The sequence below is a fragment of the Micromesistius poutassou genome, assembly GCF_964030765.1.
Source record: "Micromesistius poutassou genome assembly, chromosome: 7".
Classification (NCBI taxonomy): domain Eukaryota; kingdom Metazoa; phylum Chordata; class Actinopteri; order Gadiformes; family Gadidae; genus Micromesistius; species Micromesistius poutassou.
The window spans coordinates 12,974,028-12,991,406 of NC_140277.1; the positions used below are offsets into that span (position 1 = coordinate 12,974,028).

Below are 17,379 nucleotides of genomic sequence, written 5' to 3' on the forward strand. Positions count from 1 at the left end.
CGTTACAATCGAGGAAGAAATCAGTGGTAAAAAATTAGAAGTGAAAAGTGCAAATGAATTGTTAAAGCATTCATTTTTTTTTTTCAAAATAAAAGTCCAGCGAATGCATGTATCAGATGGGAGAAAGTGTGGATGAGGGCTGCAAGACCTTTTTGGTCACTTTTACAGCGTTTGCCTTTCCTTTTTAACTACTCAGCACGTCGGTAAATCTGCCTGTGTCGGTGCAATGCGACTCTAATAAGCTTAAGTGCAACGAAAAAGTAATGGTAAATCAAACGGCAAACATAAAGGCAACACCAGGTCTCCCTACTACATGGGCATTCAACCATCGTCCACCTACCTCAAAGTCCAGGTCCGAATACCGAGACTTCCTTCTCTGTAAAGGAATGGGTACAGGAACATGATGCTAGTTGGATTCTGACTGGCTGACGGTGCATACACTCAAACTCTAACAGCCTTCTAATACAATATATCAACGATGGACCATATAGCACTGGATTCACACTTCTAAAATTAGGCCTATAGACTAATTCATTCATTCATGTCCAACAGTAGGCCTATAGTCCTACGTCCTACGACTCAAACAGTCAGCATACATCCCTGAATCCATTCATTCACATCAGTAAGCCTGTGGTCCTAAATTCATCCAATCACAAAACGGCAGTCACCACAGCCCTTCATCCCCCCCCCCCCCCCCCCCCCGACCTTAAAGGGGACATATTACACCACCAGGTGTGAGTGGGATTAGCCGTCACAAGCCGTTTTGAAAATCTGCCCTTTTCTGACACCACAAGTGGGTGTGTCCACCTAGACGTGTGACGGATGGATGAGCGTTACGTTACGCTACGGTCCACCGGGTCGGCTGGTGGACTGATCCACCCAGCGCACGTCTAGGTGGACACGCCCACTTGTGATGTCAGACGACGCTTGCGACGGCTCACCCCACTCACACCCGGCAGGGCACGTCACGGGACCTTTAACCCAAGCGTCGGGAGGAAGCAGGTGGGTGGGGGGGGTAGGGGCACGCACCTCCAGGGAGCTCATGGAGATGGTGGAGCCCGTCTCGCTGCGCGACAGCCCGCCGCTCTCCTCCATCTCGGCCAGGAAGTTCTTGACGGCGGTGCGCGGCTCAAAGGGCAGGGTCTGCATGTGCTCCGGGGGGCCCGGGTACTGCTGCTGCTGCTGCTGCTGCTGCTGCTGCTGCTCCTGCAGCCCCAGGCCCAGGTGCTCCATGGCCGCCGCGCTCATGCCGCCAAAGTCGGGGCTCATCTTGTAGTGCATGAGCCGCTCGTGGGCCAGCGCCTCCATGCCCAGGCCCATCTTGCAGTCGTCCTTCAGCAGCGTGGGCACGTTGCCGCCGGCGCCGGCGCCGGCACCGCCGCCCGCCGCCCGCGGCATCACGATATAGTCCGTCTCCAGCATCTGGCCGTCCATGTCGCGGCCGCCCATGTCCTGCTCGCCGTGGCGCATGCCGTCGTCCGTGCACAGGTACACGGCGCGCCGCATGTCCCCGCCGCCGATGCCGCCGCCGCCGCCCATGCTGCCCATGCCGCCGCCCATGCCGCCGTCGCCCAGCTCGCCACCGGCCATGCCCACGCCCATGGGCATGTGCAGCGCCGAGGGCTGGATGATGACCTTGGACATGATGTTGCCCGGCAGCGTGGAGTAGTTGAGGCCCTCGGAGGCCTTCTGCTGCTGCTCCTCCTCCTCCTCGTCGTTCAGGGAGATGCGGGACAGGGTGCCGGTGATGGTGGCGGCGCGGCACGAGCCCATGTCTTTGTGGAGCGCTGCGGGAGGGGGGGCGGGGCGGGGCGGGGCGGGGCGGAGGGGGGGGAGGGATGAGATGAGATGAGATAATCCTTTATTGGTCCCGCAGTGGGGAAGTGGTGCAGCAGGGTTACGGCAGCCGAGAGGATAGTGCAAATACATTTATATTTACATTTAGGGCATTTAGCAGACGCTTTTATCCAACGCGACTTACAATAAGTACATTTGTCATATAAATGACAGGCAGTAGTGCAAAATACAAATAAGAAAATACAAATAAGTGTGCACTTGTGCATATGTATTGGCAGTGTGTGTGTGTGTGTGTGTGTGTGTGTAGGGGAGAGGGGCGAGGTGAGCTGGGTGTTCTTGTACCCACAGGGGGGGGGGGGGGGACGCCCTGGTGGGGGTGAACGGCGTCGTGCGGGACCCGGACGGAGCCGGACAGTTCCACGTTAAACTTGGGTTTGTCTTTGCGCTTGTTTTTCCCCGGTTTCTTTCTCTCTTTTTTTTTGTATTTTGTTATATTTGTATGGATTTGACAGTATAAATTATAAATATGCCTGGTGTGTGACTTTCCACATTTTTCCCATTTTTTGTGACTTCAACTTGCCAGGAACTGACACAGGTCACTTTTGGTGACACGCAATACATTTCCCTGGGCTCATTACATCACCCTCTCTGACTCCCTCCCTCTCTCTATCCCTCTCTCTCTCTCTCTCTCCCTCCCTCTGTCCCCCCCCCGCCTCTCCCCAATAGTGACACCCTTATCTCCTAATGTGGTTATGGTCACCTTGCCTTGCCACCCGCCACCCAAAGAAAAATCCCATTAGAAAAAAAACCTTTTACCACAAGTAGGGACTTTACCCTACGTCCGTCCCTCTCCATGTCCGCCTCTTGAGTTTGGAATAAAGGGATCTATCCGCTGACAAAAAGGTCAGCGCGGAATTAGAACAGCGCTCAAATGTAACGGAAATATAGTTACATCCCGCTGCGTGGCCACAGCCTTGTTTTTTCCTCACTTTGATGCCGTGCAAACGTCACGACGGGGCGGGACCTCTAGCGGGCGTATTTGCCGTTAACGTTGGAACATTCTTTTCAGCAGTCTTTTCCTGCTTGCCTCGGACACGCACAGCTGACGCAGCGTCGCCTTTCTGAACACACGCGTGTTCTTAATCGCGTCTCGCTGAAACGCAGCGGGTTAACCTTGGCTGTTTACCGCATGGTGATTTATGAGGTGCGTGTGTACACCAGGCTCTCTTTAGCTTCCGCCCACCCCCACCCCCCCCACCCCCCCCCCCAGTTAGCACGGTCTGTTCAGTGCCAGCGGAAACGAGCCGACGGCCCCCCCGTCGCCCCCCCCTCTGTGTCCCCGGCCTGGCGGAGCCGATTGTAACCCATCTCTGAAGAGGCTTGCACAACACACCCCATCTCAAGTGTGTGTGACAGGGGGACATGAGGCTCTCGATCAAATCACTGCAGAGTAAGTACTCCGTGATCACAGCCACTTCTTGTTAGGATAATTCCACCAAAATCATAACAGTCCGTCTGTTCGAGGGGGGGAGATCTCCATCTCCTCGCGCTGCAACTATTCCCACACACACACACCCGGCTTCTGGTCCTCCACGGGGGAGGAGGGGAGGGGGGGGGCCGGCGGGTACACAGCGGCTGTTACTGCGGCCCCTGGGGCTTTACCTGGGCTGCGGTTCTCAGACCTGAGAGCGAGTAATGAACGAGCCTGTTCGGCTCCACGCCGGCCCCTGGCTTAAATAGGCCCTCACAGCCTCTCATTGGGGCCCTTACTTAAAAAAAAAAAAAATGATAATCATATAAACGTCTCCGCACCCTTACCGTTAATTAAAACATGCGCTCGTTAATAAGTAATTGATGCGGCCCCCCGAAGGGATGGAAGCCTGCCCGTCGCAGGGACCGCCCAACGAAATATCTTCCTGCCGCTGAATAATTGAAGGAATACCAGAGGAAAATTCTGCCCGCCTGGGTCACTCAAAAATGGATGTTTTAATAATAAAAATATCGCGATTCAAAAAAGCGTTGCTGTTATATGGTGGAGAAAAAAAAAAGACACAAAAAGGAGGAAGCTATTTCTATTCAGATGTCCTCTGCACAACTTCCGCAGGGCAGGTGAACCGGGGGGGGGCCCAGCAGTCAATTCAATTTGCTTTTTCAATTCCGACCGGGCGCCGGGCGCCGGGCGCTACGTTGTGCGAGTTAATGCACACGCAGCACTGCTAGTGTACACGATTCATTTTTTTTTGGAAAACAAGAAAAGTCTGTGGCCCTGACAACGGAGCAAAATGCAATGTTAGTTATGCAACAGCTCCCTGGTCTGACCGGGCGGTGTCTGGTTCTGCATCGGGGGGGGGAAGGCAGAGAAGGTAGGTTTGAGCTGTCCTTACCCGATCGGCAGGCGATGTCCACGTCCTTCTCAAAGTCCGTCTGCAGGTGGAACAACGCACACAAGCAGCCATATAAAGAACGAGATGTGCAGTCACGTGAAAGCGCCAGTACATGGATTTAAAACCTTCCATTAAATGAAAAGCAAGATTAAGGCTGATTCGATTTTACATTCTGGAATATGCAAAGGACAATATTCATCTCTGGCGCTGTTATCAATATGTAAACTCAATCCGTTTCATGTAAAGTAATTCAGGGGTTCGGCAGTCCTAATTGTTGAAGGCAGTATTTCCTTAAAAAAAAAGAAAAAAACCTGTAGGTGGTTGCTGCTAATGGCTGTATTAAACCGGGCGACCCTGACACTATTATGCAACTGTGAAAACCATTTGCAATATATTGCAAATGGAGGAGCATTACAAATATTAAGGGCAGACTAGCGTTGAAATGATGAGCCAGCGACATTGTGCTGGAGTTAGCTGGAGATCATATTGCATTTTAAAGGTCAGTGCCAGCCCTATTCTCCCATAAGAGCCATATTATACACGATGGGCACATGACATTGGCAGGACGCAGAAACTAAATCTAATGAATGGACTTGTTGCGCTTTAAGCCCCTGTTAAACCACGTTTAAGCTGCAACTGTGGGTTTCAGTTGAACCAAATCATATGAGCCAACGTCAAACCCAAATAAAATACCATACCAATAAGGAAATAATAGTACAAGCTAGAACACAACCGAAACAGGTGTGGGTGTGTGCACATTGAGCACGGTACATAGCCACGCAACACGCCCACACCTGTTGCAATTAAAAGATAAGAAGGGATAGCTCCACCCACCATGATCTGAGCGTGCCCATTGGGGAAAGTTCCGGTCGCGTCAGCGTTCATTGGATCCTGGCAGTTTCTAAGACGACACCTGAACGCATCTTGTACCTAGCGGCAAGGGAACAACGGCCCTTTAGTGTCACACACACACACACACACACACACACACACACACAAACACAGTCCCCTAATACCATGTGCAATAACGACTTACATGTGTAATCAAGGTGGAACTTGTAATCAAGGTGGAAGTGCGGAGACGTGCAAATCGCAAATTCTCTGCAGTCTTTCCGTCTAGACATAGAGTGCAATAGTGCACCGTGGCAACGTCACATAAGTAGTCAACTAAACTAAATCAAACAAACAAATAAACCAACCTAACCAAGCAGGCGAGCAACTCAACGGGACAGGACCGGTCGGTTTATAGCGCGACTGCGGACACGTCCGTGACGCGCGCGCGCGTCTCGAGCTACGAATCCGACTTATTCCGGGCTAAAACAATGCGCGCCGCCATGACGACCAGTCGGGGGGTTTCCCATTTCCGGTGAGAAGCGAGAATACGTAGCGGGTAGTACTTCAGTGAGAGGATGATTTCGGGCTCCACTCAACAGCCGCCGTCGCCTTCAAGACACGCGCCAGCGGCGCCAATGTGCCAGCCGCGACGTAAAACAGCACTCGACCGGAAATGGAAAAACCGGCGGGGCCGCTATGAATCATGGGAAAAACGGGAACGGTGGCGGAACGAGGTGTGACGAAGCAGGGGTCGGGCACCTCTCTGCGCAGGATGCAGTGGACCATGACGATGACCAGGCCCTGCAGCGAGTCGAAGACGGCGAACAGGATCTGGAACAGGATGGAGCGCTTGTCCGTCATGGCGAGCACGGCCGACATCCAGGTGAGCGCCAGCAGGGGCAGCACCACGCAGGAGCTCCACAGAGACGCCCTGTGGAGGGAGGGCGAGAGAGGGAGAGAGAGAGAGAGAGCGAGAGAGAGAGAGAGAGGAGCCTTTATTAAATCCCCCTGTTATTGTCTGTGTTGAGATGAAACATACGTTTGATGACACGTGCATCCGCCCCCGCCACGGCGGCCCCCGCTTGATGACAGACCCGCTGCAACGCGTAACGCATGGCAACGGTCTAATGAAGGGAAACGTCTACACACAAAGCCGAGAGAGAGAGAGAGAGAGAGAGAGAGAGAGAGAGAGAGAGAGAGAGAGAGAGAGAGAGAGAGAGAGAGAGAGAGAGAGAGAGAGAGAGAGAGAGAGAGAGAGAGAGAGAGAGAGAGAGGAGGGGAAAGAGGGACGCAAGGTCACTCGGTGGAGGAGGAGGAGGACGGTTCAGAGGAAGTGAAGGGGGAGAAGAAGAAAAAAAAAAGGTGTGAAATGTTTTTTTTGTTCACGCTTTTTAAAACGGCGCACTGACACATCAAGCAGGGACGAGCGAAATCAAGACTCGCCACGCGGACGCGCGAAGATACGATGTGCTTTGTATCCAGACTCTTGGAAGGGGGTAGGGGAGGTCGCTAAGGGAGCGAGGGGAGGGGGTAGAGAGAGGGGGGGTCCCAGAGCCACCCTGACACTGCCCGCGCACAAGCCCCGGTGATGCATCGGACCACCCCCCGCCCCCCACCCTCCCTCCCCCGCCGGGCCTATCTACCGTCCGACACCCATCTCCCCCCCCCCCCCCAACCCCCCCCCAAACCCCCCCCCCTACTCACATGGCGTTGCTGGCGGTGGTGGCGGACAGTGCCGTGGTGGACACCACGCCGCACTTGGCACACTTGAGCGTCAGGCCCGTGTGCGGCTCGTTCATCTGCCTGAGGAGACACCAGAGAGAGACACTGGAACAGAGGGCACTATGGGACGGAGACACCAGAGAGAGACACTGGAACAGAGGGCACTATGGGACGAGAGACACCAGAGAGAGACACTGGAACAGAGGGCACTATGGGACGGAGACACCAGAGAGAGACACTGGAACAGAGGGCACTATGGGACGGAGAGACACCAGAGAGAGACACTGGAACAGAGGGCACTATGGGACGGAGACACCAGAGAGAGACACTGGAACAGAGGGTGAACTAGGCCTGGGCAATAAGACAATAAATGATGGTATTGTGATCGACTTTTGATCAATATCAATATAAAACATGTTCAACATATCGATAAGAGACTGGACCACTGAATATAGCAGCTGGGTTTGTTACACAAGCACGGTTCAATGGTCATTTACAATATTTCAGTGTTTTTCATAGTTGTGTCGACATTGGAGTATTTATCAATGAAAAACAGTGGAAGGTCATATCAAGTGTTAAACAGAAGTGTTTAAATCCAGCATGGTAATTCCTAGTGTTTTTAGACTCTGATTTTTGACCCAGTCTATAAAATGACTGAGAATTAGTTTGTCTGAATGTACCGTGTGACCTGACGAAGGCCTTTGTAGGCCGCAACGTTATCACCAACCAAACGTCCTCACTATTGGAACTCGGGAGTGTGCGGCAACTTCTTTTCTCGTACTCTCTGCTACGGCTGCACCCCCCCGCGCACACCGGTAGTGCGCTGGGCGCGTGTGGAAGATGTGCCTTTCCTCTCCCTTTTCCCCTGTTGTCCTCCTATTTATCTTGGACTGATTCTGCCAAGAGAAAACCCGAACGCCACCTAAGTCCCCGGGGGAGCCATGACCCCTTTATGTGTATACTTCTAATTTCCTCGCATGCAGGCGAGGGACCGGAGAGGGAAGGGGAGGGGAGGGGAGGGGAGGCGGAATTTCCATATGTTAGAGAAAATCAAAGGATGTGTGTATTTTTACTCGCGGGGGTTAGCCGTGCAGAATATACATATGTATATATGCGTGTCTGCGAGAGGCAGTGTTGGGGGGAAAAAAGGAAGAAAACGAGTACTAACTGCAAGGTGCTGTCATACCCTGCCCGGTGCTTCAGTTTCTTGTCCAGGATGCCGTCTCTGGACACCAGTTTATTAAACACCAGTATGCCGATCACCATGTTGACCTATGGGTAAAGAGAGAGAGAGAGAGAGGGGGGGGGGGAGAGAGAGAGAGAGAGAGAGAGAGAGAGAGGGAGAAAGAGAGAGAGAGAGAGAGCGAACAGGGGATCATCAAAGCATTACCCTTCACAGTTTAATATATTTTTGCACAGAGAAGGTGATAGAACATTGATTTTATTAGCGCGCAGTTATCCGTTTTTTTTCCCCGCTGCGCGTTTCCGGGATTTTAATCTTCATGGAGATTGATCTCCCGGTCTACGTTGCATCTCTCTTTCGCCGCTGAGCTTTATGGAATAGATATTGCGAGGATCCTGACATCTTTCAATTGCGTCATGACAATTACACAGTGGAAGGGCCCCCGGGGGCCGTACGTGAAGATATTAACCACGTCTATAAAAGCTGATGGGGGAGAATCAATCCGGGGGCTAAAAGGATTTCAGCAAAACAAACGCAGGAATAGACCGAAAGGAATGTTCCGTGTCGGCTCGTCCTAATCGGAGCCGCGTCATCCGTTTACGCCTGGAAGGGTGTCGTTTTGTTTTTTGCTTATTCCACCCCGACAACGACAAAAAAAAACACGCATTCATTCATTCAAGACGCCAGTCGTCTTTTGGTTTTGTTCAAAAAAAAAAAAGAAAACAATGATAAAAGGGCATTTCACAACCAAGGTAAATACACAGTGGCTATAATTACCAGAACCACGGCGGCCGCGGGCCCCACGAAGGCGTACAACAGACCCCCTTCCAGAGACAGCCAGCAGCTGCAGAGCGGCACATAGGAGCAGCAGAAAACAGTAGAAATCAGCATTTCCATCCAGCGAGCGGGACTGAGCGCGCGCTGCACGCGGCAGGGCAGGCCTACAGCTGCATCCTGTCCGCCCCCCCCCCCCCGGTACCAGGGGAGCAGGCCGGCATATGCTGTGGTTTAATTTCCACAAAGTTGAAACTAAATCAATGTTTTACTACAGCGAAAAAAATGATAAAAAAAACAACAAATGAATGTAGTGCTAAAGAGAGTTTTTAAGCATTGTTTACTCATTTACCGTCCAGCTGTGATGCTCTTCAAAATAGAGAATTGGGAGCCACCTCGCACAGCTGAATTGAAATTCGAGGAGGCCCGTGTTGATTTTTGAGGCCGTTTTAAACTAGGTAAACGTTTGCTAAAAAAAGGAGCCGATTAACAATTCCTTCCGTCCCGTCGAGTCTCCTTTATCCTGGACTACTTATTCCAGACACGGTTCAGGGTTAGCCCCTAACACACAGGAGATATTTGAGCTGTCACAGCCTGGGTTCATGAAATAAAGTGTGGCATCCGGCAGGTGGGAAGAGACGGAACAGACAGAATCACTATTGGGGGGGGAAGAGACGGAACAGACAGACTCACTATTGGGGGGTCCCGTAGCCCTTTGCTTTAGTGAATCCCATTGATACTGCGACAACCAAGGCCGGTAATCCTTTGAAAAAAAAGAGAGCAAAGAAAGACAGACAAATACATCAACCGCCGCATTAGCCTTTGAAGATGCTTGCAAAATGGCGGATCTTCCTAAAAGCTTAACTCGACACAGAGTAAATACCCCTGTGAGCGATTTGGGGGAGATTGCCCCGAGCGGGCCGCCAGAATACCACAAACCACCACGCTAACAACGGTACGCTATGAGGCATCCATGCATTTCCATAACAACGGCGTCCCCCAATACCGTCTCACAAGACGGCATTAAGGGACACTTCGCCAGGCAACGACGACACTACAGAATACAGCATAAATGCATTCACAAAAAATACCAATAAGGGACCCCACTTTGCTGCCCTCCCACTCCCTCTCACCCTCAGTCTTATCTATAAGACGGGTATTTCCAATCTTTGCCCCCTCGATATTGATTTGTGCAATGGATTGTTGCATTTCCATGCTGGCTACCCGTGTGCCCGGAATATTAACACATTCCCTCTCGGGCCGCTGGGGCAGGTGTTGCAGATGCAATCAGTGCCTGGAGACACATGGCAAGGGCCCCCCTTTGGTCATTCAGTGCCTGTCAGCTGTGTGTGTGTGTGTGTGTGTGTGTGTGTGTCTGTCTGTGTGTGTGTGTGTGTGTGTCTGTGCCTGGAGACACATGGCAAGGGCCCCCCTTTGGTAATTCAGTGCCTGTCAGCTGTGTGTGTGTGTGTGTGTGTGTGTGTGTGTGTGTGTGTGTGCGTGTACGTGTGTGTGTGCGTGTAGGTGTGCGAATGGGGGGGGGGGGGGCTAAAGAGAGCCTAGTGTACACAGGCACCTCATAAATCACCATGTGGTAAACAGCCAAGGTTAACCCGCTGCGTTTCAGCGAGACGCGATTAAGAACACACGTGTGTTCAGAAAGGCGACACTGCGTCAACTGTGCGTGTCCGAGGCGAGCAGGAAAAGACTGCGTGTTCCGACGTTAACGGCAAATACCCCCATCGGGACGTTACATGGCATCAAAGCAAAAAAAAACTATTAACTTTGAGGCTCGACAGAGAGCAGATTAGATTCTTGATCATCCAAAGATGATTTTAATGATATTTGATCAAACGTCCTCGCCATCTGAAATTCAGACTCTGTCTTTTTTTTTCTGTTCCTTCCTTTTACAGCAAGCAGTGGCACTGCAATGACGAGGAGAGCCTTGTTTGTTGCTAGGTAACAAGAAGAATGAGTGTGGGCTCCCTCCTAATCAAATAGATAATTTTTTTCTTTTTATTTTCTCACATATTTCTAAAATCTATAAGTCTGCCCTGTGGACAGGGGTTTCAGAGTGCATTTGAGCCAATCCCATTATAGGAAACTATAGAAGTTATTTGAAAGACGGCATGTTCGCCTCCGATGCTTTTTTCCCACAGAGAGGAGGAGGGTGAGGAGCCAGACAGCAGGCTGGCTTCTCATTATTCTCTGTGCGAATGCTTGCTTACAGGAACATGGGATATTCATAACCCAAGGACGCTCAGACGTGTTGCACACAGAAGGAAGGTGACTCGGTGAGGATGGTGCATAAGAAGATAATATTGAATAAGAAGGATTCTTATTCAGTATTCTTCATAAATATGAAGTAAAAATATTTACACCCCAGGTCATTGCCAGCTATAAATGATGTAAGTTGTGAAAGGCTAAGAGGCAATGAGAGGGCTAGAGGCTATGGAATGGGTAAGAGGCATGTATGCGTTAATTAGAATAAATGCTAAGAAATAAAGATTTACGTGTGTGTGTGTGTGTGTGTGTGTGTGTGTGTGTGTGTGTCTGCATGTGTGTGTTTATCCATTTGTAAGCGTGGAGTCGTGTACCAGGTTAGATTATGTTCTAACAGTGAGCTAAGAATCTGCTTTCAGTCTCTCTGCACTAGCACACACTCTATGGCGGATCTCTACGACTGAGGCATTTCACACCATGCTTGTACATCCCACAGATACACCCCACACTACAGATCCCAGCCATGCCCCGCCCTGCATGGGATTCTCACAAACAAGAGTGCAGCCTCCCGCCATTTTAGAGCCTGCGGCCCAAGCGGTTTTCTCCCCCGCAACCAATCAGACCATCGAGTGCGGAGCGCCCTGGCCTTCACCGCCGACACCAAACAATCCGACGTCACGCCGCAACATTTCAACCAACAAAAAATACGTTTCAGACAGAGATACAACCCCGGGTGGAAGGACGGCTCGCCACCGGAGCAAACGCATGCCGCATTGGAAAACTATAGAAACTATAGAAATTATAGAAAACATAGAAAAGCGTGCGGCACTGAGTCACTCACCCCAGCCCAGACAGAGGAAGCGCTTGCGTATCAGCCGGGTGCGGACCTTCCCCGTCACGGCCATGTAGGACTGCCAGGCCTCCGTCAGCACCCAGCAGAACGACGCCAAGAAGAAGAAGTGCAGGAAGGCCGTGGTCATCGTGCACACGCCCTGGAGGTGTCCAAGTTGGCCGGCACGCACACACACACACACACGCACGCACGCACGCACACACACACACACACAGGACAGAACAGATGAGCATCAGGTTGGAAACGGCATCCGAGTCTGAGTTTTCAATCAAACCTCATCCCGGGGGAAGATGAGGTCCAGCCCTCCGCTGGATGGCCTCGCGGGGCAGACGTGGGGAGGAGGACGCGAGCGTGTAATCGATAGGCGAGGGGGAGACTGTGGCGAGCCGGTAACTGTTGTAACGTCCCCGTCTAATAGCGGCCCGCGCTGTGATTCACCGACGGAGACATTAAGTTCCGTCATTAGAGACTGGCGAGGCGGAAGAGCCCCTGCTGTCATGAGTCAATCCTGTTCGATGTTTGAGTCACAACAACTACAGCAACAAATCGATAAGTCCTATAAAAAGACCCGCTTGTCAAACTATGATTCTGTGAATAATCCGAAATTACAAATCAGACAACTGAACGAACGCGTCGCCAAGCGAAAGTAATGTGACCCAAATGGCGCCGGTGGCCAAGATCTGTGCCAGGGCCCGGCCGGCCCACACGCAACACCACACAAAGCGCACACACACAGACACACACACACGCGCGCGCGCACACAGACGAGACGTGGCGGTGGCTTGCCCCCCCCCCCCCAACCCCCCCGCGGCCCTCTCTCATTAGTATGCTAGAGCGTGCACCTGGAGCATGTGAGCCAAGGTCAATCGCTTTGCACCGCGAGGAGGCTGGCTAACCACGACCGCCGCACGGCTGAACCATACCACCGGAGAGCTGGGAGTGGAGGCGTTTAGCCCTCCACAGTAGGGCGGCCATCTTCTTGCCTCATTAGCCGGGGTATATCACTGTTATCCTTTCCCCCGCCGCCCCCCTCCCACCACCAGCACACCCCCCCCCCCCACCCCCCCCCCGGATAAGCGACTCCCTCCAAATGGTGGATACGATTAAATAACAAAGAAGAATTATTTTGTGAACGCTGCTGACATTTGCAATGGGGTGACAGATTAAACATTCTTCTCCTTCTTCTTCTTCTTGTGATTCGGTGCGGCTCCCGAGCCTGTGCAGTGTGTGTGTGTGTGTGTGTGTGTGTGTGTGTGTGTGTGTGTGTGTGTGTGTGTGTGTGTGTGTGTGTGTGTGTGTGTGTGTGTGAGTGTGGGGGGCCCCGGTGGTGGTAATCTGAAAGCAATACTTCAGCGGCTGAAGAGCCGGTCATGGACCATGGAGTCTGTGGGCTCATCCCGGGGCCTGTGAGGCGTGGGGCTCCTCTGTAGTACACGCTGTGTCCCCCGCCGGGGCTCCACGTGGTCCGGTAATCCCACCCACCCGCGTCGGCTTCAGAAGGCATATCAAACGCCCCCCGACGCCTAAAGCGCCGAGAACTCATCGCGGCGATGTGTGAGATTCGAGGCGAGGGGGCATCAATATATGTATTTGGATGCGGTGAAGCTTGTGTGCTTTCTCAGGCTCGACTCGTGATACTATGCGTCCGACTTTGGGGGGGCTATAGGACGCTGGTCAGGAATGAGAAGCACTCCCCAACTGCGTGGCGTCACTGCAGTATGTGCGGTAGTAAAAATCAATGTCGAAAAGATGTTCTGATCTGGTTGTTGTTGTTGTTATAGAAGGCGCTTGATGAATATCGGTAACAGCTCTGCGCACTTGTAATTACAATGTGTCACTAGCATTTGGGAACAGTTCCTATACGCTCCTCCGTTCCTTCAGGGAAAGCGATGAAATGTGCTTTGACACAGCGTTGTGGAGAAGGAGCCAGGGCCCGGTGCTGTTCTGTATGGGTACGGTGTGATAGGGGAAAACCCTTCGGTCACGATTTCAGCGCAGTGCTTCTTTTATTCATGCCACACACATACCACAACTTCAGAAAAGTTAGCGTCACAAAATTGAATCAAGGGCCACGAGAAAAAAAAGCATCAAGGGCTGCGAGAAAAAAAAAAAAAGTCCAACGATTGCCTGACAACAACCGTCTAAACGACCTCGGAAAGATCCGAGTCTTAAGAACTGTTGGGTCAAACACAGGGTTGACGGAGCCCTCGACGAACTAGCCTCGCTGCTGTATAAAGACGTGTGTTGTGAAGTCGAAGCAACAGGTCCGATCTTGGGTGTCACGGGAGCCGGGTGTCACTGTGGATACCCCCCCCCCCCCCCCCCCCCACCGCCAACCGACGACGTCCGCGGCGGTCGGGGAGGTGAGCGCGGGGCCGTGCCACCTCCACAACCACGGCGCCGGCGTTCAGGTGGGCCCCCGGCGGTCCGGCAGGGGACCGCTTGAAGCCCGCCGTGTGCATTTGCCCTTTAGAATTGCAAATGCCGTCGAGATGTTATGCTCACTGTGTCCGTATCCATGGAAACAGAGGAGCCGTGGAAAGGAGGAACGGAGGGCCCCTTTAAGGCATAGCGAGGTTGACACAGATAGATGCGCAAGGTAGGTTAGGTGGTCGGTTGGCACGGAAGCAAAAAAAACAAAACATTTTGTAGTGTTTTTTTTTTTTGCGTGTGCTAGCCCAATAAGGGGACTACGGCATCTCATTAGGGCCATAAAGGGTTTCTTTTTTTGCATCTGCTGTCGTGTCCCAGGAGCAGACATCTTAAGTCAGATTTGGTTTCTGTCACCCCGCCACTATAAGCTCTGCCTGCGGGGAGCTCAAACTGTGACATTGTCTAGAATATTCTCAAAGGCTTCCTTCACTTTCTTTCCCTAAATGACTGTTTAAGATGTTCAATGGTGTACAAATCAGGAACGAGAGACACAGTGCGCGCTCAGGGGGCGGGGGAGAGAGAGAAAGCGGGTGATTTCCTGACAGTGTTATTTTAATGTTAATTTAATCATTTAACTTTTTCATGAGGCTGATAATCACACAACCACACCAGCTGTATCTTCTGGAAAAAAAAACATTTAGTCATAGAAATAGGGAGCATCGAGAAACAAATGTGTGAATCAAACTCCCGTCTAATAAAGCTTAGACTTTGCTGGTTCGGAGCTAACATTAGTTGTGCATGGAAGATGCCATCTCATCTCATCCTATTGTACGCGACAAGGTTGAGTTGTCCTTGGTGCCGGCAGATTCATACATTTCTTTTTGCATTTATTCTTGTATGCTGTGAAGTTTCCGAGATGTGGTGTGAAAACTACTTCTTCTACTTCTCATTACTTCTCAAGGAGGCTTGTTAGAGTTGGGGCTTCTTCACATGAATAGCTAACAAACTCTCCAGCCAAGAAAGAGGTGGTCATCACAACCACCTCAGAGACGGAGAGAGGGAGAGGGGTAAAGCACTCTCTGAAGTGTCTATCCTCTGCACAAATTGATTTCCTTGCTACAGTTTCAATGATGGTATCTGCTGCATTGTAGGCAACAGGCTCGTACTGTACTTTAAAGCATTGATTCTTTTTTTGAACATAAAACACTTTTTCCTAATGGTAAACAGTGTATTTTCTTTGATTTATTACAACGGTTACCTATTATATTCATGTGTATTGCACTTTGACTATAACAACGTCATATTATATTAATGGAGGGCTATCACTAAAGGTATTATAGGATATATTCAATGTAGCAACGGGGACTTGAACTCAAGAGATGTAAGCATCTATTTTCAGGTGCATTCTTGTTGACGGTTAACTGTGGTTCTGCCAACACATCTAAGCACACAAATATCCCACAGTGGCTTAATCAAGCATTTCCTTTCTTACCTCCCAAAGGGAATTCTATTAGGGTTCCTACCATGTACCACATTATTCCTGTCGTTAGGCGCCTAAACATCAAACTGTTAATTTGAAGAACCCGTCTGAACGGCTGTCTCTGGGAGTTAGCGTCACTGTCAGAAAACATCCTTTGCAACACAACAAAAGATCGTACTTTGGGGCATGTGCGGAGCTACCACTTAGTATTTCATACAAAAACAAATTGAACAATGGGTTTCAAACCATTATCTCTGGAAGACGGTATAGCAATCAGGCGTCAGTCAGAGTTCAGTGACATATTTCTTTTTCTGGAAGAAGATAATCGTTCTTGTCTATCTTTCCAGTTTGGCTGTATTTCTCTATATTGCCATATTGTCATAAACACTAACCCCGGTGGACTCTCTTTAGGTAAGATAATGGCTTTTCTCTCTCCAAACCAACAAGCCAAACCTCTGTCCCAGAGTCCCATATGTGTTGTTTCTCAGTTCCCTATAAACCAGGGTGACCGAGGATGCAGCAGAACCGGTGCGGACCGGCAGAGGTGACTCACTGCCTCACTTCCTGCTCGTAAAAATGTCCCCTCAGCCCCAAACTCAGGTCCTCTGCTGACTGCCGCCGAGACGCGATGCAACAACACGATGCACGAAGTCAACCATGCAGCCGCCACGGAGCCCATCGCAAAGGATAAAGAACGGAGCCAATTATATAGCCCTGGTGTCAGGGCGGAAACATATGGAAACAGCGTGAAACGCCGTAGCAATTAAACCCTGGCGGGCCGGTGGATGTGGGGGACGGTGTCGGTTTGCTTTCCCCCCCCCCCCACTGTGACTTATGTTAGGCGCTATACCATGAAACGGCATTAACGCGGCATCATCGCCATGTCAGACATGGTTAGGGCGCAGGACCACAGCTAACTCATGTGTTATGCGGGGACTAGTGCGCTACTCCTACGACCGACAAGTGCTGTTTAGTGGGGAACTTGTGGACTGGAGGAGCTGTGGTGGTATTTCGGCGCTGATGGATCTAGCTTAGGCTAGCTTGTTTCTCACCAATCAGGGCATGCATAAGTGCATGCAGTTTAAAAGAAGAGAGGGGGGGGGGGGGGGAAACAATGTGTCACATTGATATACTACAAGCACAACTCATTATTCCTTTTTTTTTTTCACCAAGTGATGAATTGCATGGTCCCATGAATCTAATTTTAACGGATCTTGGCCACTCTTAAAAATAGCATTGCTTCTCTTCTATTTCGCCGGCTTGTGGAACATTTGGAAATGTTTGCCGAAAGCTTCTAGTTTTTCTTCCACATGTCCAGAGACACATATTGTGTTGGGGAGTGTTGACAAATGTCTGGTCCATGTACAGAAGGGGTCCGTATAATGAATAGAGACGATGTCAAGGGCCTCGTCGAAACCTGACATGCCTCAGCACAAGTGTTGGCCCCCAGCCTTGTTTCAGCTATGTTCCAGATACGGTGTCAGATCCCTGGTGCTAACAACAAAACACAGATCCCAGAATGAAGGTTTTCTTGCGATAGACCATGGATGCATCGGTCCCTATGAGCCCCAGCAAGCAGAACGCAGATAAGACCTAAATAACGGATAGTTGACGGCTGCCTCACTGAGGAATTCCTTGCTACCTTTTTAGAAGCAATGATTTTACGTTTGGATCACACAGAGGTTTTGTTTTACGTTATCACAAAAATGGCAAAAGGGCATTTCATTTAACAAGGTTTGCTAACGTATTTCTAACA

At 50.9% G+C, this 17,379-nt stretch overlaps 1 protein-coding gene across 3 annotated transcripts in view; it reads right to left on the reverse strand.

Moving 5' to 3' along the window:
• The window catches only part of adgrb3 (adhesion G protein-coupled receptor B3), a gene marked incomplete at both ends in the record, with an annotated part of 102,355 nt that overhangs the window by 2,462 nt on the left and 82,514 nt on the right, over positions 1 to 17,379 (reverse strand). For 2 of the 3 annotated variants that reach the window (XM_084471020.1, XM_084471018.1), the window contains 10 exons: positions 341 to 376; positions 1,030 to 1,787; positions 4,182 to 4,221; positions 5,016 to 5,111; positions 5,775 to 5,946; positions 6,720 to 6,818; positions 7,924 to 8,009; positions 8,698 to 8,764; positions 9,388 to 9,457; positions 11,759 to 11,909. In XM_084471020.1, coding sequence (XP_084327146.1) covers positions 341 to 376; positions 1,030 to 1,787; positions 4,182 to 4,221; positions 5,016 to 5,111; positions 5,775 to 5,946; positions 6,720 to 6,818; positions 7,924 to 8,009; positions 8,698 to 8,764; positions 9,388 to 9,457; positions 11,759 to 11,909 — 1,575 coding nt within the window. Of the gene's footprint in view, positions 1 to 340; positions 377 to 1,029; positions 1,788 to 4,181; positions 4,222 to 5,015; positions 5,112 to 5,774; positions 5,947 to 6,719; positions 6,819 to 7,905; positions 8,010 to 8,697; positions 8,765 to 9,387; positions 9,458 to 11,758; positions 11,910 to 17,379 lie in introns of all 3 variants that reach the window. The other variant, XM_084471019.1, reaches the window with a different exon arrangement.